The 26,392-nt window shown below is 40.8% G+C and overlaps 1 protein-coding gene across 2 annotated transcripts; it reads right to left on the bottom strand.

Moving 5' to 3' along the window:
* Positions 1–4,065: 4,065 nt before the first annotated feature.
* Positions 4,066–25,462, bottom strand: kcnj10a (potassium inwardly rectifying channel subfamily J member 10a). Of its 2 annotated transcripts, XM_074623101.1 has the most exons (7): positions 24,908–25,462; positions 24,703–24,808; positions 15,063–15,455; positions 13,724–13,935; positions 13,301–13,432; positions 12,306–12,483; positions 4,066–7,174 (listed from the first exon to the last, which is right to left on the bottom strand). In XM_074623101.1, the coding sequence occupies exons 3-7, from the start codon at positions 15,445–15,447 to the stop codon at positions 6,765–6,767; spliced, it is 1,317 nt and encodes a 438-aa protein (XP_074479202.1). In that variant the 5' UTR covers positions 15,448–15,455; positions 24,703–24,808; positions 24,908–25,462; the 3' UTR covers positions 4,066–6,764. The 2 variants fall into 2 exon arrangements, with proteins under 2 accessions (XP_074479202.1, XP_074479201.1); XM_074623100.1 differs by having other exon boundaries at positions 24,703–25,462.
* Positions 25,463–26,392: the final 930 nt, after the last annotated feature.

Below are 26,392 nucleotides of genomic sequence, written 5' to 3'. Positions count from 1 at the left end.
CAGCATACATTATTGATTTGCAAATTACATTTCCTGTGCTCTCTTTTGAGCGAGAAAAGCAGTGTTCAAAAGGGAAAAAATAAATCATGCTTGTACATTTTCAATACTCTTGGTTCTCGAAGGCAGAGAGCGTCTTTTCGTACAGCTAATCCAATTTCATTTTAAGCTGCAATTGCATAAATAAAAAAAACATCACATTTCATTATTGGCTGACACTTACTATGAATGAGACGGGCACAGAAAGATTTATAGCTTTGACTGCAATGCAAATTAGCTTTCTAGCTACCAAACAAACCGTGAAGAAGCTGCTGTCATCCGTTTGCAGGCTAGCTAGCTATCGGTTCGTCAGCTGTCACCTATAAAAAGCTTAAAGACTTACCTGCACGACACCATCAGTCAGATTAGATGCTAAATAGTATGGTCCTTAGCGGGTGAGACAATACGATCCAGGAAGTCCAGTTTAAGTAGCAGATCCACAAGTTTGAAGGCTTATCAGACAACAACACTGCACGGCGGTTTTATATTTGACAGGATTTTACAACTCTGATTAAGTTATCACGGCAGGGAACATTTTTTTCTTTTGACGCGACGATTGTGAGGTAAGCAGCAAAATGACGCCGCTCACATTGCAAAGTCATCTACCAGGAATGTGCACTTGCACACATTTGCTTGGCCAACACAACACCTTACCGGATGATGCTGCAGCAATAGTTGAGCCAGATTCATCTTTTTTCGCCATGTGCTTTTTTGTCTAAACATCCACTGTGGCAACGCATTCATCCCATTCAAATGAATAAGATGGCTGCGTTTTTTTCCACAGTGTTGTACAACAGAAATACCACCACTAACAAAACACAGTTTGTCCTTTTGTAAGTCACAGTTCCCATCGCAAGTTTGTTTATGTTGCCTTGGCATCTAAACAGAATGCAAAGGCATTTCTGGTGTATCTCTAAAACTTTTACTAACAATATAGGCTATGTGTTACAATAAACCCCTTTGACATGATTAACTGAAGATGGGATGACTACAACATAAAACCAATTTTAAAATGTACCAGAGGTAGGCTAAGTTTAATAACAGGTGGGAATATTTCCTTCCCGGGACATCTCTAACCAGAGGGGGAAAAAAACGCCTTACCTCATCCGACCATCTGACTTCAGCATCCCTGCAAGCCATTTTTCTAGAGTTGTATCCTGGAGAAATAACAAATAAAAGACTGTTTTAACAACGTCATTCTCATATGCGAATTTGCAAGTTATTAAAACAGGCAACCCTCTGGAACAGTGTCTACTGATTAACACTGACTCACTTCCAACTTGTAATCTGTCACTTCCTGCACATCTTTACTACAGCAAACATGACAATGTAATAAATGTGTCATTTGTCAAATTGTTTCACCACCCAGCAAGTAGACTGTATTTATAATAAACCACTATCACAAACTATACCCTCAAAAATGACCATAAAGTGGAATCAATATGTCACTGACAAAGCCTCAATAAAAATTTAACATCTGACAAAGTTGATCAGATTTATGGCAGGGTTGCATTCTAGTATAGTGAACTGTTTCCATTTTTCTGAATACTGCGTGTAAAATGTGTGGTCAGCTTACATGTTCTTATCTTTGCAATGTTTCATCCTGGCAAAAATTGTCAAAACCTTTCGAGCTTGTGAAATTGGTCCTCTATTATTTCTAGTGCACCACTGCCTTTTTTAAATAATAAACTCAACCAATTGTAGTACCCAACCACCCAACGCTGTGTCTAAGACTCTTTGGACTGACTTTACTAGAATGGTGGTGGCTTTTTAGTTTGTTACTCAAGGTAGCTACCACAAGCTTTACCTTTTAAAAGTGGAATTATTACAACCTGCTGACAAAAATCAATGCACAACTTAAATTCAAGCCTATTCACTTACAGTCCCTTTAACAATCCAATCCATATTTTCTGCGGTTGGTACAGTTTACTGCATAACAGCTCCTTTTCATTTCTGCTTTGTAGCTTGGCTCTGCTAGACATGCCGTGCTTTTTGCCCCCTAGCTGCACACACATCTCTGTGATGACATTGCACAGAAACCCGTCTATAAGGTCCCTTTAAAACAACAATACTCCTTTAAAAAGGGACTGTTTGTAAGAATCAAAAATGCTTGTCAACAGCGACACCTGTGGCCGTTAAGTCAACGAAAGTCAGCGTCGGGCTCGCGCTTGTGCTCGCGCTTGTGCTCGCTCTAAATAGACATGAACGAGCATCGCTCAAAAAAGTGAGGCGACACACAATATCAGCTGACAATGTCAGCTAAAACCACAATATCACTCTATATTTCACCTGCTTGGCAGTAATGTTAGCTGACCAGACGAAGGTCTCTCCATGAATCAATGCTGAAACATAGTGTTGGCTTTTCCTGCTTCAGCCTCCCGACCGCGGTCGGAGGGAGACACCGGCACCCGGTCGGAGACGATAACGTTTTCTCGCTGCAGAGCTCCGTCACTTCACAAGACACAGAAAACCTCTGTTGGTCTGGAGGAGCTGCAGCATTTACTTCTGCACAAACCTCCACTGTACATTCACTAGATATTCTCAGAGCTAAACTAACTCTTTTGCAGTGTGTAGTGTGCGCGCATGCACGTGAGAGTTGAGCAAAATAGCGAGAACGCGCGCGGTGTGTAAGTGAAGGCAGGAAGGCAGGCAGAGGAGCAGAGTACAGCAGAGACTCCGGCCCTGGAGACCAAAGCTACGGTCTCCTCCGCGGTCGACACTGTTTTGCAAGACGGACTTCACTAGATATAACTTTGCGGTTTTGGTGCTTGGTGTAGTTTGTGTTGGAGTCTGAGTCTGAACAGCGTAACCACACGCGAGCGCGCATGAGACACCGACCAGGGTGATTTATACGTGTAAGAAGATACAAACAATCCCTTTAAAATTAATATTAATACTCACACATATCAATAAACATCACCAATTGGCAAAACAAAAGAAAGCTAAACCATCACTTCACTGTGGTATAAACATACAACAAGTGGGCACACACATCCACACCAAATAAAAACATGCTGCAGGCTTTAATGTAGCTCTGGTGGCTGTACAGTCATCTAACATTTAAACAGGGAAAAGAAAATTAAGTTTAACTTACAGATATGTTTCCTGACAGGGAAAAGGACAGCAGCATGGCTGTAGCTGACCTTGTAACACGTGAACCGCCCACATGTCTTCATCAGGGGTCTGTCTGACCTTAAATACAACGTGGGGTCCAAGCTCACACTTGACTCCTTCACTTCTGCACAGCCTTATTAACTGAAGTTAGGTAGGGAAAAGTTGTAACCTGCTGCTCGTGTTTGTTTTAACTGCATTTCGTTTCTTCTTCTGCCCAGTTACACAAGCTACTACTGTTAGCTAATGCTAGTAATACACCTAATTAGCAGCCCTCTCGCTAAGCCCCGCCCTCCATGCTTCTCTTCCTCACCTCAGCCAATCACAGCAGCTGTCACTAACTGACAGCGATAAGGACCAATCAGAACGGAGAGTTGAAACTAAAGGTGTCATCTGTGTTTTTATTCCCCTCTGATGTTTATTAAGAACTGAGTTATTATTATTTATTTGAGTCCTATTTACGTAGGACATTTATTTAAAACTAAATTACTTGAATGCATCTCTTAGTTGTTTTAGTTTACTTCATTTGGAATTAAATTACTTGAATCCATTATTTCTACACAATGAAAGCACATACAGAATTCAAAGTCAAATTAATCCTGTAACCATTAAGTTTCACACGCCAACACGGCTCTTTCATAACAGAATTATCCCTGTTACAATTTATCCCTGTGATACAAATATCTGTAGTCTATAACACTAGCCTGTTAAAGTGCATTTAATGCAATTGAAAACTTCATAAAATGAAATACTCCATAATTCAGAAGTCACCATCAATATGTAAAGTGATGAGATGATAGTGAAAAACATGTCAGTGATGTTTTGTGACTTTTAACTTTCATAATGTAACATATGGAGGCAATTCAAACAGGAATCATTTGGTTCAGCTTTCATGCACACACATATACTGTAGACATATTGTAAATAATACATTTATTAAAACAGCCACTTAAAAAGTGCTTACTTAAAAAGTTAGACCAATGTGAGTGATCCATATACAGTATACGGGCTTTACAGTATAAACAAGCACAACCTCTCACCAGGCACTGATATTGAAATATTTTCAGTTATTTTGAATATTCTTTTCATCGGGCTTGTCTGGAGCAGCAGAGGATTTCAATTGAAAAGTGGCACTTGATCTCAAAATTTAAAACAGATCATCATGTATATTATATATTACTTATTTTTAATAACATGCTTTGTTGGCCATTCAAACAAAAACTATAATAAGAGTAGAAAAAGTTCCTCGCAAACTGTCTTTTTGATGTATCATTCCTTTAAAGGTACAGTGTGTAGGATTTGGTGACATCTAGTAGTGTGGTTGCAGTTTGCAACCAACTGGATATCCCTTACCTCACTCCTCCCTTGTGAGCCGCCGTGCAAAACTGCGGTAACGGTGTTCACCTCACTCAGAGGCCATCCTTACCATAATTACACTACTTTAGGAGCAACGGAAGTCAGACGGCGTCTAGCGGTACCACGGTTTTGCACTCTGCGGCTCATGTTACCACAGTTTCACGGCTCATTATAAGCTAACGAGAACACGATTCTTAGTTTCAGGTGATTATACACAAATGAAAACATATTTATGAATATAAAATTCCATTTCTGCTAATAGATCCACCGAAATGTTACACACTGTTCCTTTAATTAAAACATATTTTTTTGCTCACCAATAAGTTAACTAGTCCCCTTGAACATGTACTATAATTTGATTTAATTTTGATGCGTCTGTCGCCATTTCCATGTAGAGTAAAAAGAGAAAAATTACATTTTTATCCAAATAATTATCTAATACAAAAATGCAGTTGATTAGACACACATTGGCAGAATCCACAAAACACTTTCATAACCAATGTATAGAAAAAATGACAGCAGTAAAAAGATGGGCGTCCTGTACTTTACAGAAAATGCAGATTTGTGTATCAAATGTCAGGACATAAAGATATGAAGAATGTAGGAAAAAATATTTTATACACTGTACAGAGGCACATTAACACACAAACACACATACTGTACATGACATTTAAGACCGTTCACAAAAAGGTTCATATAAACGCTCACAAAATGACCCATTTTCAAGCATATCGATGTACACTCACAAACCCCAAACATAACCACAAGATTTAATCATTTATTACAGTGCATTAAGTATCAGAGTTAGTTCAGTTATGTGAAATGCCACTTTTCTTTCAAGTTAAAGTGCTTTTAGTAATATTACTAAACATATTTACCCCCAATAAACAAGAAAAAGACATTCAAAGAGCACAATATTTTCAGGTGCAACAATGTTGTTAGAAACTATTGGGTACATAAAATATGATACATTCCTTTAAAATCTTTCGTTAAAAAAATAATATGGTTCCAGTATTTCCGCCACCTTTTGCAGGTATGTTAATTTAAAAAAAAAATAATAAAAATAAACAGTACTGTGATTCAGTGATTAACAACCATACCAAACACTGAGAAAAAATCATCTTATCAAGTCAATTCGTCTATAGTTGGGTTCTTATTTTATATATATGTACTATTTAAGGAGGAAACACTCAGCTCTAGAAACATTTTGAAATATGTTGATTTCTATCGGAATCAGATTGAGTTATTCCTACAACACCAGGGCAAAACTATAGACAGAAATGACCTCATAAGATGAAGGATTTTTTGCAGTGTTTGAGTATACATCAGACCGGTACATACGGGTACTTCGCAAAAGGTCAAGGCCACGCCCCCTTTTGGGAGAAAGAAAACTGAAGATCCCATAGACTTCAATGCAATTTGACGTATATTTGGATTGTAATTTTGACAAATTTGTATGCATTCATCTCTTGTTATACAAACGTTTGTTTTAGACACTTGTCTAATATTTATTTTGCGATCTTGCCTGAACCTGAGAGTTTGAGATACCTTAATAAATTAAGGTTCATCGCAGTCTTCCCCCGTCCAACGCAGTGGATGGATATTGCTTGTCCAGACCTCTATAAATATTTGATTGAATCCCGTTAGGCTAAATGTTGTCTGTAAATAACCAACCTCTTAACTGTTTGATATATGGGCTGAGATTAAGTTAAATAGACTTGGTAAATGGACTTGCATTTATATAGCGCTTTTCTAGTCTCCCGACATCTCAAAGTGTTTCAAAGACCCTCTATTATATATTTTTTAGGACAGGGGATTATTGGTGCAACCAGCTACACAGCAACTCTTCGATATTACGTTTGTTTAAAGTAGAAGTTTGGAGACATGTTTCAACTTCTTCTCTTTACGCTGTTACCAGATTTGTTTTCCCCCAAAAGGGGGCGTGGTCATGCGAGCCTACTCTGGATGATGTATTGCCGTTCTGATGTATCCTCCAGTTACAGTAAATCAAGTCCTTTCCAAAAAAGAAAAATGAATATAAGTGTAGAAAAGGCCTCTGTGGATGACTTGATGTTGTGCTGTACATTTTATACATGTTGGATTTGTTCCATTTGAAGGTGGTTGAAGACACAGATATCTTCAGTATCTCTTCTCATATGCGTAGGCGGAGTGTGGGGAGATGTTTTTGTGAGCAGCTTTACCGTATCTCAGTTTCACTTCGACTTTCAGTTACCACTTCCGACACCTGTCTCTCTCTTTGATCACACATTACTAATGCGCACACTCAGTGGGCTGCTATCTCTGATGCGGCCTCTTTCTCGCCCCTTCTCCTCCCCCCTGTAGTTCTCCTCCAGTCGCACCTTCTCCGGGTCCGTCCCAGCCTCCTTGTCGCCGTGGTAGCAGGACGCCTGCGATGGCGGGCTCGGTGGCAGGGCCTGCTTGAAGAGGGGTGGGGTTTTGGTTTTGGCCACCTTGTCAAAGAAGGCAAAATCGGCCACGTATTTCCCAGAGGGGGATAGGGAGACGACGGGGGGGAACTCGTAGCCCCAGAGGATCTCATCGGGAAGGTAGGATGTTCGGACCTGACAGGTAGCGGAGGTCGGCTCAACCGTGGCGCTCATGATCACCAGCAGCTCAAAGTCAGCCAGGTCCGGGTCTGTCCAGCCGCCACCTAGAGGACGGAGCAGACCTGAGGTTAAACAACAAACTAAAACACTACCATTTTCCAAATTTTTGGTATTAGCAGTAAACACAATATGGTATACTGAATTATGAACTTATAAAGTAGTTATGGCGGACATGTCCCATTAGTTTGTTTTGGTCTCTACTAACTCCTAAATCCTGTTCTGTAGCTGCTACATTCTCCACTAAGTTCACCAGTTAGTCTTTAATTTGCCTGTCTGACGTTTGGCGCCGGGCAGAGAGAGCACAGTGGGTTTATTAGAGCTTTTCCGGTGAAAACATCTGGCTGATGCAGCTGGAAACGGGGTTGATGAGAACACAGTTGCGGTGCAGTAAACCATAACAATGAGCTAAAATAAGCTTGACACGCTCCTTAGAGCTGAGGGGAACTGAAAAGACCGGGGATGTACAGTTTCAGTTACTTAAGCCATTGTCATACATGGAAAACAGCATTATTAAAGGGTGTCCCAGGGTTATTTGGGTGTTTTGAAGTGGGGTTGTATGAGATACTTATATAGTCAGTGTATTACTTAGAGTAGATGATGGCTGCCACGCGCCCAGTTTGGAGAAGCAGACAGGATGGAGGCAAAGCAATGTACTGCTGTGGACGGGGGCAACAGCAAAACGCATTTTAATCACCTAAAAGAAAGGCCCACTTAAAAAAATCAGTTAAAGTGTACGCTATATTTAGAATATATTCACCAGTTTACCTTGCTGTGAGACAGCTATATAGTCTATGTTTCCGATGGGGACCTGAAACCGTTATCTACGCTCTTGCCAAGGCCACCAGACTCTGTAATTTGACCTCGCAGAACACGAGAGCTGTTGGTCTAGCGCTGCCTTGATTTGTTAGTTAGTTTGTGTTATTATGTGACTTTGGTTAGTTCGGATTCACTAAGATCACATAATAGCACAAACAAACTAACCGATCGAGGCATCGTTAGACCAGCAACCCTTGTGTTCTACGAGGTAAAATTACAGTTTTTTTCAATGGAGTCTAGTGGCTTTGGCGAGAGCATAGATGGATACGACGGCTTCAGTTCCCTGTCAGAAAGGGCTGTCTGACGGCAAGATAAAGCGGCGAAAATATTCAAAGTATAGCGTACACTTGAACTGATATTGATTTCTTTTAGGTGGCTAAAATACGTTTTGCTGCTGCCCCCGTCCACAGCAGTACATTGCTTCCGTGCGGTAACTCCTGTCTGTTTCTCCAAACTGGGGCCGTGACGACCGTCATCTACTGTAGGTAATACACTGATTATGAAGTACCTCATACAACCCCACTTCAAAACACCAGAACTATCCCTTTAAGTAGCATCAATTTGGGCGAACATGATTTGGCTGTTAGTTGACTCATGTGATTGTCAATGAGGTGATGCATTGTATTTTTAGGTTGATTTAAAAGAATGCAAACCTATAGTTCACAGATTCATTCATTCTGTACAAAAACAGTCATGTACTGTATGTGGCGAAGAAAAGACACACGAACATGCACACACACAAGCACATCCGGAAATTTCCAAAACAGAAAAACTCCCCACTTACTGCGTGATTCCCAAAACACTTGACCGGACCTCACACACACACATATACAGAGCTTATTCCTGACATTTCAACACACACACACACACACACAAAGCAAAACCGCCTGTTGGAAACACTCCAATCATAAATGTTTCATTTCATTCATATTTTAAAAGCAGAATATACTTCTCATTCATGGACACACAAACCCAAAGCACAAAGGACACACTGGAAGACATATGCGCTCAAACGAGCACACACCTGCATCAACAGGCCTCACTCAGAATGCAGACTCTGTCATCTGTCTAAACAGTCCTTACCCTAACCCAGACCCAGTATCGCTCCCACCAGGGAAAAAACACCAGGTTTCGCAACCGCTTGTATTCACTGCGACAAACTTGGTTGAGGGATTCTCTTCATTGGCCTGTTGTGGGCGGTCCATCTGCATTTATGGAGCAATCTTAGCAGCATAATAGGGATGCTACTGCTGCATGGGTTGGTACAGACATCTGTGGTCCACCTCAGGATGAACTGTAATAACTTTGGTGATCCTCTTACTTTTTATGTAACGCCAATATTAGGTCAAAATCAAAATGTATCCAGTAATGTGATCATATACCTGCAAAACTCTCGTTGTAGTGAAACTGACTAAACACTTTTAAGCCAACAATATCAGGGACCAATTGTTTATTTATATTATAATAAATACAGTTATTTATGAAAATAAAAGTCTTCATTTTTGTCTTAAAACCATTGTGATGTCTGATGTGTGTTGTGGTTTACGGGGCTAGGGTTAGGGTTCTGAGGGGTTGAACACTAACCCATCTAGGGCACCAAAAGCCAGCCCTGATGTTACATTTAGTGTTCCAGCCAACACGTTCTCATCCCAACTCGTCACGTACTGCCGCTTTGTCACGCCCCTTGGCGTCACGTTAGGTTTAGGCAACAAAACCACTTAGTTAGGTCTAGGAAAAACTACATGATTGGGCTTAAAACTACTACGTTTGTACAGTGAAAGTGAAACTGAATGTTGTGAACACAAACAGCGGTCTCCTGGATGGAAGCCCTGTGTTTGGGGACCCATCCACCATGTGTGTCTTTTCGATCTTTATACTACGTCACCACACTCCTGGCGCACTGGACTTATTTCACCCACCAGCTGTGATATACAACACTGACTTAACTGTACAATAAATTGTGCAACAATTCAACCGTGCAGTTCTCTGTCATTAATAAAGAAATAGAAGAAATTCTCTTATTTAATTCTTATTTATAGCATTCTTGCATTTATATTTAACACACTTCATAGATCTCACTTCTCAGCAATTTAATTATTTGCACTGTGGTTATATGTTATATATTGTATGTCTTTAATGCACATATTTGTACATATTTCTTATATTCTCATTTCTTATTCTTATTTTTAGTATTTACTTATATGTCTCTACATGTATTGTGTTATATATTGTTGCATTATGTACATAATTTACAAGTTACATACTCCTTTATTTCTATTTTCTTACATTTCTTTATTTTTATATAACAATAACTGTAACGCCCCAATTAATATCAACAAAGTATTTCTGATTCTCTGAGTGTTTACTGTTGCCGCGGTTTACATTGTAGTTTCCGGAAAGCCCGGTGCGCCTCATATTGGTGCTAAAGGGTGCCTTGCACAGCCGAGACAAAGCCTTGATATTTGACATCCTGTCCCAGCGTATGCACCTTTCTTAACCAACATGGTTTATTGTTTTTATCACCAGCCACAGCAGAGTGTTGTGATCTCTCAGCTCTACAGGAAATAAAAAGTCATTGAATGAGTCATCGATGTTGTTTCCCGCAGTGTGCACTGCACACACACTTCACCATCAGCCTTGTGTGGTACAGTCAGTGTATAGACCTGGCTAAGAGGAATGTTCTGATATTCCAGCTCAGTGGTTTGGATGGACATGACGCCTCTCCTATAGACCGTCTCCACAGTGTCCTGCTCTCCTCATTCAATGACTCATAGTCACATAATGCCAACAAGATTCACACACTGTCGCACTGGAAGACAGTTTACAAGAGCAGTTCCCTGCAGTAGACCCCTTAAAGTCAGTACATGTTGCGAACATAAAGCAAGCTTTGCAGGGAGCTCTAACACTCTGTTTAGCACAGAAGCATGCTCAGTGATGAGGATCATCATGAAAGTATGTCTTTGAACTGCAGACTTTTTAAAATGTCCATTAAACCGCAACACACATCAGACATCACAATGGTTTTAAGACAAAAATTAAGATTTTTATTTTCATAAATAACTGTATTTATTGTAATATGAATAAACAGCTGGTCCCGGATATTGTTGGCTTAAAAGTGTTTAGTCAGTCACCAGCCGGAGCAAACTTTCTCCTTTTACAGCTAAACAGTACACTATAAGATGTTTCTGAAAACATTTGAGGAGAGAAATAGATAATACAGTATCAGAATATTGATTCATATTTGATCAGTGCTGCCTAGTTTGACCGTTTGATCAGAGTTTGCGAGTCATTGACAGCTGCTCAGAGACGGAAAGGCTCCAGCTCGGCTTTGATTGGTTGTTTTCCTCCGGTCTGTGAAATCTTGCAGATGTCATTAGGAGCACCGGAGGACACAGAGGAACATGATTTTTTTCAGATTAGCTATCTCATGCTCTACTGTCAGGATATAGTGATTGTTTTATAAAAATAACTTTTTTTAATCATATTTGCTCCGATCCCACCTACTGCAGCTTTAACTACTTGAATCACTATGAAAATATGAATGTAGTTTAACTACCAGCAACTACAAACAGCGGTCTGCAATATATACTGATCAAATAGTTCAGTAAAAAAGCAGCATCATATTGTCCCAAAATAATAACATATTAGCATTATGCTTTATGACTTTACTTTTTTTATGTTATAGGCACTTTTAAGCTCCACTTACTGGATTAATGTAACAAGGAAACAACCCAGATGAAGCAACACTGGGGACCTGGCAACAAAAACGGTCTACTGTTACAGTAGACACTGTTCGGATTACTGTAGTACTGTATGCTGTAATATAATCCTTTAAATATGGCTACATTAAAATAACTGCTGAAGGGGAAGTAATGATGACTAAAAGAAAACATGCAGAAATGAAAGTTTATGTGCAGAGCATAAAGGTGCAGTAATTAGAGGACATAAGGAAACTCATAGTAACATAATAAAAAAATCAAGTGTGTCAAGTGAGGCCAAGGAAGTTAAGCCATCTACAGTAAATGAGTGTGAGCGATCAGAGTTTGTCAGCACTGGTGCTGAGAGGTCTGCTGTAAGTGGATCCGTGCGGGCTTCGTGTCAGCACCCCAGACTGTACAGCATTGTGCTCTAATGAGGGGTGTCTCTGCCGATCTCTCTCGCACACATTCCAGCCAAAGAAACCCTCTCCTCCGGTGCCAAACCAGCCCAACTCTGGACAGCTAGAGGCAGCCAAGCACGCAGCACATGACCGTAAATACCAATACACCTACATACAGTACACATACACACTGAATGTACAGTACATATTCTCTAGAGACAAAAGTAGCGTTTCTTCTTGACGTTAGAGCCATGGCCTACCTTTTGCTGCCCAGGCCCTGAGGGGGCTGTTGTCGTCGATGAAGTGGTAGAAAGTCAGGGGGATGATGAGGAAGGGGCTGTCGCTGGAAGTGTCCACCTGGAAAGGCACGTTGCGCTGGTCCAGCCGCACCGTCTCGCCCTCCTTCGTCAGGGACGTCTTGAGCAGCTTCCCCGTCACCTGGGAGCCAAGATGGAGTCAGTAAATGTAAAGTTGCAGAAGGCATCCTGTAACCAAAAAGGCCCCAGGTTTAATACCTGCAACGGACAATATCGATGCGTCCTTGACATGCTCAGTCACTGAATGCGTCTTTAACTACATTTCAGATTATTACTGTTAAGCAAGCACTAAACTTTAAAGAGCTTGTGGTTCTTTTCTGTTATTTTGCTCCACTTCATGGGCTTCCAGGAAAAACTGTGTGTCAGGGTCAGGGGGTTCATATCCATCATGGGATTGTATTGAATACAATAATACAGCTCTTCAAAAGCATAAACAGAGATACAAGACGGACAAATAAGTAAGGGGTGAAATGCAAAGGGAAAATTGTGCATAAATAAATAAATAAACAAAAAAATATATATTTAAAAATAAATATAAAATTAATGCATAAATTAATAAATAAATTAATAAATAAATGCATAAATAAATACATTTAAAAATAAATGAAAGGGAAAATTAAACAGAAGAGTAAATAAATAAGGGAATTAATACAAAAATTAATAAATAAAGAAGCAAATTAAAACAGAAATATCAATTTATGTCACATTTTATCAATTAATTAAATCATACATTTATTTTTAATATTATTTTTACTACATTTAACAATATGTTTATTTATTTATCAAGTAATTTATTGATTTATTGATTTATCTTTGGCAGGTTCCCTCCTCCATAGACATCAGGTGCATCAAAAACAGTTGACATTTGGGGTTGTAATTACTTCTGATGAGAGGCACAAAACTTCAAATGAATAATACCCAAAAGCAACTAGCAATACCTGGCATCCCAGCAGCAGGCTTTTGCGCATGTTTGCCACTCGGATCATGAGGCAGGGCCGACCCTCGTGATTGGATACGACAGCATGTTGACTAAACTTCACCGTCTCGCCTCTCTTCTTGGGACGAGCGACCTACAAGAAAATGATAGAAAACATGTCACGGTTGATCAAAATGGATACATAATGATTCATGTTACTACGTACTGTAAACTCTTCACATATAATCTTCAGTAATCATCTACAGGGATCCTGATTTCCTCTTTCTCTGCTCAAGATAACCAGACATATGGTAAGATATGTGAGTGAAATTACAGGGACATACTGTATATAGGAGATAACACTGCTTTAAAAACACTTTAAAGGAAGAACATATCAGATGTTTTGTGTGAAATAAACTTCAAACTAAAAACTACATCTGACTACCTTTGCAAGGAAAGTGCCGGTGATGAAAATCTCCATCACCATGGTGATGACCAGCTGAAAGATGAGCAGGATAATGGCAGCGGGACACTCCTCGGTGATGCACCGGAAACCGTAGCCAATTGTGGTCTGAGACTCCAGAGAGAAGAGGAAGGCTCCCGTCAGGGTCTTCACCTCCATTACACATGGAGTATGGTTGGAGGGGGGGTCAAACTCTGGAGGAAGGCAGGATGAACAGAGGATCTTAGGTTTGGGGGGTGTAAACAAATTATCAAGGAACATTTTGTTCCCTCTCTCAGTGACCTGCCGGATCTTTCTCATGCCCTTTCTGCAATGTAAAACCGTATGTGTCTTTCTTCATTGTTAACTCCTTTTTTTTTTTACAGAAAGCCAGAGGACATGGATAAATACTTTCTTATTTCAGATGTATGTGGTTAAAGGGACAATAAGCAAGATTTTAGGGCTGTCACTTGATTAAGAGGGGACGATTTTGTCGTCCTTGTGAATTTGACTCTAAATAATTAACCTGTAAAGCGTGACTCAAAGCGTGCACGAACAAGAACTGGCAGTTACAGTTGGGCCATTTTATGCACGTTCTTGTTGCACTGATTTCCGATGAGTCTTTCGCAAAGCAGGGCAGTGGACGTATTTAGTGGTTGCTGTCCGACTGGTGCTGAAAAGCAACGTCAATTCATAAATCATATTTGACAACTAGACTACAAAACTGTATGTGCACCCTGATCGCATACTCAGACCTGCACGAAAATACCGACAGTCACCGCTTGTTGGGCTGACGGTGGCTGGCTGGAAAATTTTTACATATCGCCCAAAGCTACTTGCACACTCTTGACTTGATGGTGCTGGATGAAAAGTTAAGTGGGTCACCAAAGTTAATATGATTCATCCTGAGGGGGATATGAGCATCTGTACCAAATTTCATGGAAATCTATCCAATAGTGTCTTGCCAACCTTCCCGATTTTCACGGGAGACTCACGTTTTTCATTGCCCTCTCCCGGTTTCCTCCCGGGGTCACAATTCTCCCAAATTTCTCCAGATTTGTGGTAAATTGTCACACCTTTTTTTTTTCTTTTCATTATCTCAATCAGTTTCTGGCACTGTACAGCGTATATAAGCCCGACTGTTTCCAGGACGACAATAGAGGGACACCAAATGTCGTTTCCTGGTGGAAGAGAGCTGCTCGCGACCATAGATACATAGATATATATGCTTGTGACCGCTCGTGACACAAGGTGGTTTGAGTTGCGCTCACCACATATCACAGCGTGCAGCTCTCCTCTTATTCTGCTCTACAAAGCTCCACCATCCCTCCCTTCTCCTTACCCAGTAGATCTCCATGCACAAGTGCCACCAGGTACCAAAGCACTCCGAACACGAACCAGGTCCCGGCGAAGGTGGCTGAGAAAAGGAAGAACTTGTAGCGCCATTGCATGTCCAGGAAAGTCGTCCAGAGGTCGCGGAGGTACAGCGCCCCTCGCCCGCTCACGTGCTCGATGCGCACGTTGCTTCGTCCGTCTTTTGAGAGGACGCGGCGCCTCCTTCGTAGAGCGTTGGGCCCTCCATTTCCTGTTCCTGCTGCACCTGCACCAGCACCTCCAGCCCCCGCTGTGGAGCCCAGCAGGGGCTTGGTGATGTCGGTCTGCGTCTGGGAGTGGCATACTTTCTGAGGGGAGGAGCTTTCAGAGGAGGGGGGGGTGGCTGAGGTCATGGTCGGCGCTACAGGGGGTTGGAGACAGAGAGAAGAAGAAAGGTGGGTAAAGAGGGTTTACATGAAAAGACAGAGAGGTAAGACTGCGAGGAAAAAAGGGCAAAGGTCGTATGGGAAGCAAGAACAGCAGGTGAGTCCAAATGAAAAGGTGCAGGATGTGTGAGAAAGGAGAAAAAGAGAGAACATTCGATAACCACGGGAATGAGAAAGATGACGGAGTGAAACATTTGGGAGGATGACGATGAAGAAAATGAAGAAGGGGATTAGAAGCACATTTTTCAACTGGACAGTGTTGTGGCTATCCACGGTGGTCCATTTAAGCCCCCTGTTTCCTTTCAATGGAGGCAGCTGGCCTTGTCAAAATAAAAGCCTCCTTTCAGTGTGAAGGCACAGCTGCTCTTTCACATTAAAAGCGTGATAGTGCAGGCTCATTCACGTGTGAGCTGCACAAGACTGCTACTGAATCGAGATGAGGAGACACCAGTAACATTAAGAAACAGAGTCTTTAACCACCCTCTTCCATTTTTCTGAAAGCTGTTTTTATACACAACCCTTCACTTATGGGTCTGTTTTTACTTGAATAGAGACTTTAATTATGCAGCAGATGTGACAGGCAGATGTGCATTAGAGTCAGATCTGGCTGTAGAGAACTGTACAAAAGCTGACTTTTGTGTATTTTTGGTATGGGGCTGTTTGTCATGGTTTGGCTTGGCCCCTTAGCTCCACTTCTGGGAAACCGCATACAGTATATAAAATGATATGAGCACAAGGCAAGGGTCATAATGAAATGGTTTTCCCAGTTTAGTGTGGAAAACTGAACTGCACCGAGCCCCGATCTCAATCTCTTCCAACACCTTTACGATGAACTGGAACGCTGACTGTTCTTAACACCCAACATCATTGGCGACCTCATTGATTCTCTTGTGAATAAATGGAAGCAAATCCCTGCAGTCAGGTTCCAAAATCTTTATATAACAGTGTTGTAATAATCGAGATCAGTCGTGGTCTTGAGAGCGGTCTCAAGACCACGTTTTGAAGGTCTCGGTCTCGTCTCGGAATTGATTGCATTTTTACTCGGTCTTGTCTTGGTCTCGGACAAAGAGGACTCAGGATTTTATTTCAAGACTATTTGTGGGTCTGTCAATGGATTAAAATATTTAATTGCGATTAATCGTATGATTGTCCATGATTAATCGCGATTAATCACAAATTTTGCAAATTTTTTATCTTTTCAAAATGTACCTTTAAGGGAGATTTGTCAAGTATTTAATACTCTTATCAACATGGGAGTGGAAAAATATGCTTGCTTTATGCAAACGTATGTACATATTTATTATTGCAAATCAATTAACAACACAAAACAATGACAAATATTGTCCAGAAACCCTTATAGGTACAATCATAACATGGCAAACTGCAGCCCAACAGGCAACAACAGCTGTCAGTGTGTCAGTGTGCTGACTTGACTATGACTTGCCCCAAACTGCATGTGATTATCATAAAGTGGGCATGTCTGTAAAGGGGAGACTCGTTGGTACCCATAGAACCCATTTTCATTCACATATCTTGAGGTCAGAAGTCAAGGGACCCCTTTTGAAAATGGCCATGACAGTTTTTCCTTGCTAAAATTTAGGAGATGTCAGCCAAATATTCGGTAATCTAACAACAGTACTAGGACTTGTAGTGGTCTGTCCTTGGTCTGGCCTTGGTCTTGACTTGGTCTCAACCCCTCAAAATCTTGGTCTTGTCTCAATACACCCTGGTATTAGTCATGACTTGGTCTCGGTTTAGGTGGCACTTATATAACACTGATGTAAAATGTAGAAAACCTTGGCTATGACTCATGTAGTTGTATTCCCCTTATGACTACAACATCACTCATTACTCAAGCTAAGTGCTTGTTGTCATTTAACAAGTGCTAAGTGAATGCCTGTCAGACAATGGTGGTGTAATGTGATGGGATGGATCAGATATAAGTGTCTGTGGGTTTCAAAGTGTCAGACATAATGGGAAGTCCCCCACCCCCGGGTGCCATGGACACTTATTGTCACTCTATGGGTCTCCCCTGTAGACACTTAACAGTTTTACCCTCATCTGGGTTGCAGTTTCTCCACATCCTCTTTTTTCTTTCCTTCTCTCTCTCTCACTGTTCACTAAATGGGACTTTTGTCTCAAACTGCCTCTGCTTTCCGGAGCGAATACAACAAGACCAAAAACAAAACAACACAAACAAAAGCCTAAGAAACACGACGATCTGATACGCTCTGTCCTTTCCTGTCCTTTCTGACCCTTCTCTCTCCCCTCGCCATGCTGGAGCTCACACTGAGTGAATGAATAGAGATCTGTGTTGATGTCTGTGCTCTGAATACTAAGCTGTGGAGGGGGAGAGAGGGGAGGGAGGCGGGGTCAAGAGGAGGCCCATGTGATTGGCCGTGTCCGTCTCTAGCTGAACTCTGAACCCTGCGTAGCTCCTGCCTACACATACAGTAAACACACACACTCGTGTATTGGACATATAGACCTTTTGAACAGTTAGAACACAATACCATTGATTGTCCAAAGGAATGTTTGCCAGGACTTAACTCACAATAATGCAGCAACGAGCAATAGCACATAAAATTGTTAAGTACTGTAGTATTAACTGATCTTTTTGGCCACTTGGGGGAACCACCACAGGGTGTAAACACAACAATGATCACCATATAAAGTTGTTATGGCAAACTTGTTGCCTATTTACACACACAGTAACATTAGCATTTCTTTCGAGTCATGCTTCTGGCCACCTGATGATCCAATATTCAATCTCCTTTTAGCTCTGTTTTGGTCTCCACCATAGACTGTATATAAGAAGTGGACGTAGTCACCGCGAAGTCACCCGTTGGTTTGTGGACTACGGTTTTGTAACCTTGAGTTTGGCATTTTGGCTGTCCCCATCTTGGTCTTTGGCTATCGCCATCATGGTTTTGGCCGTCGCACGGACAACTCCCAGAACGGACAACGCCGTGGTAGCGACCTGTCAATCACAAGGTAGCCACGCCCCAAAGCATACCCTGCTTTCTATTTGACTCTAAATGGGACCATAATTTACTAAATGAACATCATGCTGTATGTTCATGTGACGTGTGAAACCAAAGTTGAGGGATTTTTATAGACACCATTATGTCACGTGACGCTACGTCTGTTTATTACGTTACGTTACATGCGTACTTATTTTAAGCCAAACCATGATGTTTTTTGTAACTCTAACTAGGTGGTTTTGTTACCAAACTTATCCGCCACCGTTTCACAACATGTACAAACCTTCAGCGTCAAGATACTACATAAAAGGCTGCCATTATGGGGACAGCTTCTGCCCAAGCGGCTAAATATGACGAGTAGGGATGAGATCACGTTGAAATATTGATTAGTGGAGCTTTTTTTTTGAGAGGCTGTGAAACTGACAATAATTGTTTGGAGGTTTGATTCATTGTTGGTGTTGGTCTTTTTATGGGCAACGTATCCTACTAAAAGTTATTCCAAATTTTTCCTGCTTTTTCCTACGAATGTCCAGCAACACGTGTCAATTACTGCTCGTTATATGCATACAGACTTTTCAAAATAATCTTCTGTCTTCACAGGAAACAATTTGGTTAGGTTTAGGCAACAACACCACATCCGAAAAGATCGTGGTTTGGGAGGCAAATAAATCAACGTAGACTTCTGGTTTGACACAGGGTACGAACACCAGTCTCCTGGGCAAAAGTCCGGTGTCTTTTGACCCACCCATCCACCCCAAACTCCCACCTACGCTGCGTTTGTCGGTCTTTATACTTCCTGGTTCACGATTAAATGGATTACATACAAAATGATTTTGTGGGATATGTAAGGATTACAGTGCATTACTTTTCCTGTAGTTAATACTACAAATGGTGTATGATAACAGCCTGACTGAGGTTATTTTATAATAAGATAAATACAGAATATCACCACCCCCTCATCCTTTATCAGTATTTACAGTCACTAGTTTTATAAAAATGTACCAAGCAAGTTATATCAATACTAGTAGAGACAAAACAATATTTGGGAAGTGTATCAGTCTCGCTGACAGCGATACTGTCGGATTCCCTTTCTTGCAAAAATGACTTTTTCCACATTCAAGGTTAGGATCTCTTCCTCTCTCCGTCCCTCTCCTTCCCTCTGTCCTGTGTGCACAAGAATCCTTTGTTTTCGAGGAGATGAAAGGGACAAAAGCCACCATTGAAAAATACGACTGGGTGAGCGAGTGAGTGAAAGAGAGAGCAAGTTAGACGGGGAGAGGAGAGCGGTACGGAGGGTTAAAGTGTGTGTGTGTGAGTGTGTTTGATCATGTGTGAGTATGCAGTGCTTGACATTGTGAGGGGGCAGATATGGGGGGGAAGAAGGGAGAGAATAATTGGTTTTGAAGGGAGGATTGAGAGAGAATTGAGCATCGGGTGACCAAAGAGAGTGAAAGAGGAAGAGGGAGGGAAATGGATGGTGAAGGAGAGAGAGGAAAAAGGGGTATGTGGAGCGAAGGTGGAGGAAACAGATCGGTGACAAAAGACGGTCATTAGTATTCCAGAGGAGAGAGTAATCCCTTCCACTCAGTGCCCCTGTCCAGTGTCCACGGCCATAAAGAACCCCTAGCAGCCAGTACACTGCACTGAAAAGACTCAATACAACACAAGCTGAATGGCTGTGACCACTGTCCATGCCACAGCAGCCTCTGCACCGCACTGAAAGGACTGTCGAAACATCAACACAGGCCATGCCAAGAAGGCATCTACTCAGCCAACACAAGACATTAAAACCACAAAACCACTGGAGGCAAACTGCCGCACATCGCCATACAAATGAGCTGCTGTTGTGTCAACGTGTCTTTATATATTCAGTGAATGATTTCAGACAGTCTCGTTAAGTCTTCTTTAGCTGTACCTTTTTTTGCATTTGTTCCATTTCCTGTTTTGTCTCTTCTTTTCCGGTTGTTATTATAGTATATACAAGTAATAAGTCGCAGTCCTGATTGGTTCACACAGCTTACTATAGATTTCTCAAAGCCACATTCACCACAGATATCACATTAAAAAAGACACAAAGTTACAGCATTAACTAGCTTACAAATAGCTGAAATAGCTTTTGGCAGCCATAGACTGTATATAAGAAGTGGACGTAGTCACCGTGACGTCATCCATTTGTTTGTGGACAACAGTTCTGAGGCTTCGAGTTCGGCAATTTGGCCGTAACCGTCTTGTTTTTTTTGCAACCAGAAGTGACACAAAAGGGTGGCGCTAAGTATAACCGAACGCTGAATAAGACATTTTTAGGCGACCAAAATGTTACATTTAACTTTCACGAACTGAAAACACACTGTGAAAGGGTTAAAGTTCTAAGACGAAAACACGGACAACTCCCAGACCGGACAACGCCGTGGTAGCGACCTGTCAGTCACAAGGTAGTCACGCCCTAAAGCATCCCCTGCTTTATGGTCTATTTGACTCTAAATAGGACCATAATTTACTAAATGAACATCATGCTGTATTGAAGAAGACTTGAAACTAGCGACTGAGACCATAAACTCATGTTTACAATGTTTACTGAGGTAATAAATCAAGTGAGAAGTAGACTCATTTTCTCATAAACTTATATACAATCAGACTTCTTTTTGCAACCAGAGGAGTCGCCCCCTGCTGGCTATTAGAAATAATGCAAGTTTGTAGATTACCTTCTAGACACGACCACAAAATTATGAGTCGGAGCACTTCCTAGTTGGTCAAGGTCATAGACTGTATTTAAAGATGGACGACGTGTGCTACTATGTTGAGATTATTACGTCATTTGGAGCCAGAGTCGGCGCAAAATGGCCCTCTTTTTAGCTTTGTAACAATGCTTTTTCAGATGATCCAATGCGTTTTTAAATAGTTTATCTTAAGAGGTAGGAGACTTTTCACGGCCCATTAATGAACACTTTCTTCTTCAGTTTATCTGAAAAATTCAAAATAACCACATTTGGAGAGTCACAGATTACACTGGACGGCCTTTAATTTAAGCTAAAATGAAATGAAAATCACTTTATCTGGAAATACAAAGCTTTACAAGACTTATCACCCCTTAAAAAAACTAACCTAACCAACTACCAACATACATATCATTTTTATTTATATAGATATTTATAGATATCAATTGTTTGGTGTTAATTGTGGCTACTTCTAGGATACAATGTAAATGCTTTCCTTTTCGTCATTTTGACTTTTACACAAGGACCCTGTGGAAGCCCCTTAAAGGCCCCTGGTGGTCCAAAAAACACTGTTTCTGCTGAGGGGGAGATGGTTTCAGATGCTGTTTGACCATCTGACACACACCTTGGTTGAAGCACACTGACACCTCCAGTTCCTCCTGTATTCCATCTGATACGTGGGGGGAAAATGCAATCAAGTTTCCCCCTAAATTTACTTGCTCATGTAAAGGAACAGTAGCTTTATATACAGGTGCAACTTCAACTTGAATTTGTATTTTGGCCACTACATCGTCTGTATTCCATGTTAATTTACCTTCATGTCTAAATTAACAACAGGAGGCAAATGTAATCAGTTGCCATGGTGATCAGACGTTTGTCTCAATGTGTCTGTCTGTCCAACCCACCATCTAAATCTAAACCACTTCCTCGGCCCAGAATTAGTAGCTGAGGAGTTACGACATTGACCCAGGTTAAACAACAGAGAGCAGCTCTCGGCCACCGGGCTGTTAGGACTGACTTTTACCATCTTCGTGCCAGTCTGTAGTAGCCAACGGTCCGTCTCTCTGCTGTAAATCTGACTGCTCTACTACTGTTGTGGTGCTGATGAGGACCCCTCAATGGTGATGTGTTGTGACTGAAAGTTTCCGAGCCAAGGAAACACCATCCCACCTGTTCTTTCCATGATGTTTTCTACAAGACTTTTAATATTTTCCACTACTATGAGTAATGTGCTACAATTTCTATTGTTCAGCAGAAGCCCAAATATGTTTTAATTAGGGCTGTCAATCGATTAAAATATTTAATCACAATTAATGCCAAATGAATTGTACTTATTCAAAATGTACCTTAAAGGGAGATTTGTCAAATATTTAATACTCTTATCAACATGGGAGTGGGCAAATATGCTGCTTTATGCAAATGTATGCATATATTTATTATTGGAAATCAATTAACAACACAAAACAATGACAGATATTGTCCAGAAACCCTCTCAGGTACTGCATTTAGCATATAATAATATGCTCAAATCATAACATGGCAAACTGCAGCCCAACAGGCAACAACAGCTGTCAGTGTGTCAGTGTGCTGACTTGACTATGACTTGCCCCAAACTGCATGTGATTATCATAAAGTGGGCATGTCTGTAAAGGGGAGACTCGTGGGTACCCATAGAACCCATTTTCATTCATATATCTTGAAGTCAGAGGTCAAGGGACCCCTTTGAAAATGGCCATGCATACGTTTGGAGCGTTATTTAACCTCCTTTGCGATAAGCTAGTATGACATGGTTGGTACCAATGGAGTCCTTAGGTTTTTTAGTTTCACATATTACCAGTATATTCACTCTAGCTTTAAAATTGATCCCGCTACATCCTCCGAAAGAACGACTGTGTTAATTAGATATTAGTGGCGTTAAAACACATTTGCATTAACGCATTATTATCTCATGAACTTCGACACCTAACTTTTAATCTCTTTTGCATCTAAATATTTACAGTCAACTGTTATGAAAACTATATTTATTAATCATGGGTATCCATGCAGAACAGGTGCAGGATGTGGAGACTTTAGCTAAGCGTTTCATTTAACGCTGAATTATCTTTGACTGCAAAACACTGTTGCACCCAGTACAGTTTTTTAAATGATTAATTCTCAATTCTAATACTTTTTTAAGGAAAAGCTTCTTTAGATACCATTATTTGGCATCTTTCTAAAGCTCTGGGGATGTATTCTTTATAGGGCGGTCAAAGTTAACGTGATAATAACCTAAATTCCTTTTAACACCAGTTAAAAGTCCGTTTTAAAGCTAGAGTGAAGATACTGGTATCATATGAAACTAGGAAACCTAAGGAATCCATTGGTACCAACCATGTCATACTAGTTTATCGCAAAGGAGGTTAAATAACGCTTCAAACTTACACTTACACTACTAATTTTGGCGAGGAGAAACTGTCATGTCCATTTTCAAAGGGGTCTATTGACCTCTGACCTCAATATATGTGAATGAAAATGGGTTCTATGGGTACCCACGAGTCTCCCCTTTACAGACATGCCCACTTTATGATAATCACATGCAGTTTGGGGCAAGTCATAGTCAAGTCAGCACACTGACACACTGACAGCTGTTGTTGCCTGTTGGGCTGCAGTTTGCCATGTTATGAATTGAGCATATTTTTTTATGTTAAATGCAGTACCTGTGAGGGTTTCTGGATAATATTTGTCATTGTTTTGGGTTGTTAATTGATTTCCAATAATAAATATATTCATACATTTGCATAAAGCAAGCATATTTGCCCATGTTGATAAGAGTATTAAATACTTGACAATCTCCCTTTTAAGGTACATTTGTAATTAATCATGGACATTCATGCGATTAATCGGGATTAAATATTTTAATCGATAGACAGCCCTAATAAATTCCCAATTATGATATTATTTTATGGAAAAGCTTCTTTAAATACATTTATTCGGCACCTTTCTAAAAGCTCTGTGGCTGTATTGTTATTTAATTTATTTATGTATTTATTATTATTATTCGTCGACATAAAATGTTATCAATAAGACCATTAATGCTACTAATATAATAATATAGACCCATATAGTTCTGTGTAGCAGTCAGAGTTAGTGGTCCAGATTTGACAGTGGAACCTTCTCTATTGTCACTACTAAGATCCCTCCGCGCTGTAAACACAACACAGTAGATGCAGCGAGACTGAGCACCTGTTTGAATGTTAACCTCAAACAGTTCAACAGTATGTTTCCTCTGATTATGATTAACACTTATAGGAAAACTATCAATAAGATAAGGACTCGAGAAAAATATCACAGCCAAAAACAAGTGATGTTAGAGGAATATCACAGGAAAATAAAAAAAAAAACTAAATAGAAGATAAGATAAATCTTTAAAAGTCCACTAAGACAGACACACTATAAGTACTTTTAGTTGTGTACATGTCTTGATAAGAAAAGGAAGAATTAGCGACAAAAAATAACACTGAATGACTCATTTTTGTGCCTCTTACCTTTCTGTTGTTCAGAAGTTCACTCGGACCACAGCTTTGAAACTTGAAGATTTGATTAATTTCACTGTCCAGCAGACATGTGAAAAAGCCAGACAACTCAATCTGTCTTGGAGGGGGGAAAAAAAAGATTGACAAAAAGAAAAAAGAAAGTTCACGGTTTTGAACGACGCGCACTTGTTGACAGCTCAACCATGTCTTACATCACCTCTCACTTTGACATCACATTGTTTGTTTTCTTCCGCGGTCCCTCTACGTCGTGGTCATCCTATATATTTAACAAAAAAAAATAAAGAAAAAAAAGCATGAAACAAGAAAAGGGGTGAGGATTAACCAGCGGTCAGTCGGTGTCTCCCAGCACACTGGTACTGGTCGTACCGGTTCTGGCTCACAGTTACTGGGTCATTATGTAATCAGATGAGCACAGTTTTGCCCTTCTTCCTGCACGTGAAGCTGAGAGGGAGCCCTGTGTGTCCGGACAGAGAGAAGTTAAAGAAGCCTGCGCTGTCCACTCCTCCAGGACCCCCCTGCACGCCTCTCTATATAAACCCAAAAGTATTCACACAGCCGCTGTTTCACGACATTTTTAATTCATTAATTCAACTCTCCTCCCAGCTTCTCCTCCTACCCTCCCTCTCCGTGTCTCTCCACGACTGTACTCTATAAATGGGCCTCTTTGTTGCGAGGCCTCCTCCGCTGTTTCAGCCTTTGTCAACTTTCTCATGTAAATGTTTGATGGTCATAAGATACAAGCCGGGAAGTTGTTGCACTGCAAACGGAGGTATTTACAAATCAAAGATGGAGGGGGGGGGGGGAAACAGGGCTCTTTTCTTGTGCGCTTGGCTCCTTGAAGTATTGCGTTGGCCAGCCAGCGAGTGTGCAGTGAATGGGTAATGTCGGTGCATCTCTGTGAGGCCGTGCCATGTCCGCCTGCAAGGACGGGGGGACCCGGTGGTGTAAAGGCAAGGACACATGGGCCCTGCTGTGAATGGACGGCATGGGATGACCACGACGAATCAATTCGCCAAAGTAACAAGCATTATAGCGAAACACTGGCCCTATGGTTGAATGTCCTGTAACGAATAATAATAATAATAATCATTTCAAACCCGGCTTGGGGCCCTTCTGTGTGGAGTTTGCATGTTCTCCCCGTGTTAGCGTGGGTTTGCTCCGGGTATTCAGGTTTCTTCCTACAGTCCAAAGACATGCAGGTTAGGTTAATTGTTGACTCTAATGTCCTGTAGGTGTGAATGTGAGCGTGAATGGTTGTCTGTCTCTATGTGTCAGCTCTGTGATAGTCTGGCGACCTGTCCAGAGTGAACTCCGCCTTCTTATAAAAGATAGAAGATAAAATCGGTGACCTAAACAGTCCGCTAAAGAGCAAACTGTGGGTTCCTAACTCTTTAAATAAAAACAAGCTAAAATATAATATAAACAGGAATAAAATATAATAATAAAAGTTACAGTGCGGTGTAAAGAAAAAAGTGGTAACGTAAAGTACATTTAGGTTTATTTAAGTACTGTACCTATAGGTTCTTACTTGTATTCCCAACTTACATTTCAGAGGGAAATATTTAACAAAACGTTTGTTTTACAGCTCTAGTTATTCTGCAAATTAACATTTTTTGTTAGATCAACAAATAAAATATGATGCATTTTTACTGTTTAAAGGTGCAGTGTGTAAGATTTGGCG

The sequence above is a fragment of the Sebastes fasciatus genome, chromosome 22, assembly GCF_043250625.1.
Source record: "Sebastes fasciatus isolate fSebFas1 chromosome 22, fSebFas1.pri, whole genome shotgun sequence".
In the NCBI taxonomy this organism is placed as follows: domain Eukaryota; kingdom Metazoa; phylum Chordata; class Actinopteri; order Perciformes; family Sebastidae; genus Sebastes; species Sebastes fasciatus.
Note: the sequence above shows the minus strand (reverse complement) of the source record. Positions and strands in the feature narration are given on the sequence as shown.

Coding starts and splice junctions, on each gene's coding strand:
- kcnj10a (XM_074623100.1), bottom strand. CDS start 15,447: ATGACCTCAGCCACCCCCCCCTCCTCTGAAAGCTCCTCCCCTCAGAAA. Junction 13,433..13,723: donor CCGGCACTTTCCTTGCAAAG/GTAGTCAGATGT, acceptor ATTTTCTTGTAG/GTCGCTCGTCCCAAGAAGAG. Junction 12,484..13,300: donor GCCTGCTGCTGGGATGCCAG/GTATTGCTAGTT, acceptor CTTGGCTCCCAG/GTGACGGGGAAGCTGCTCAA.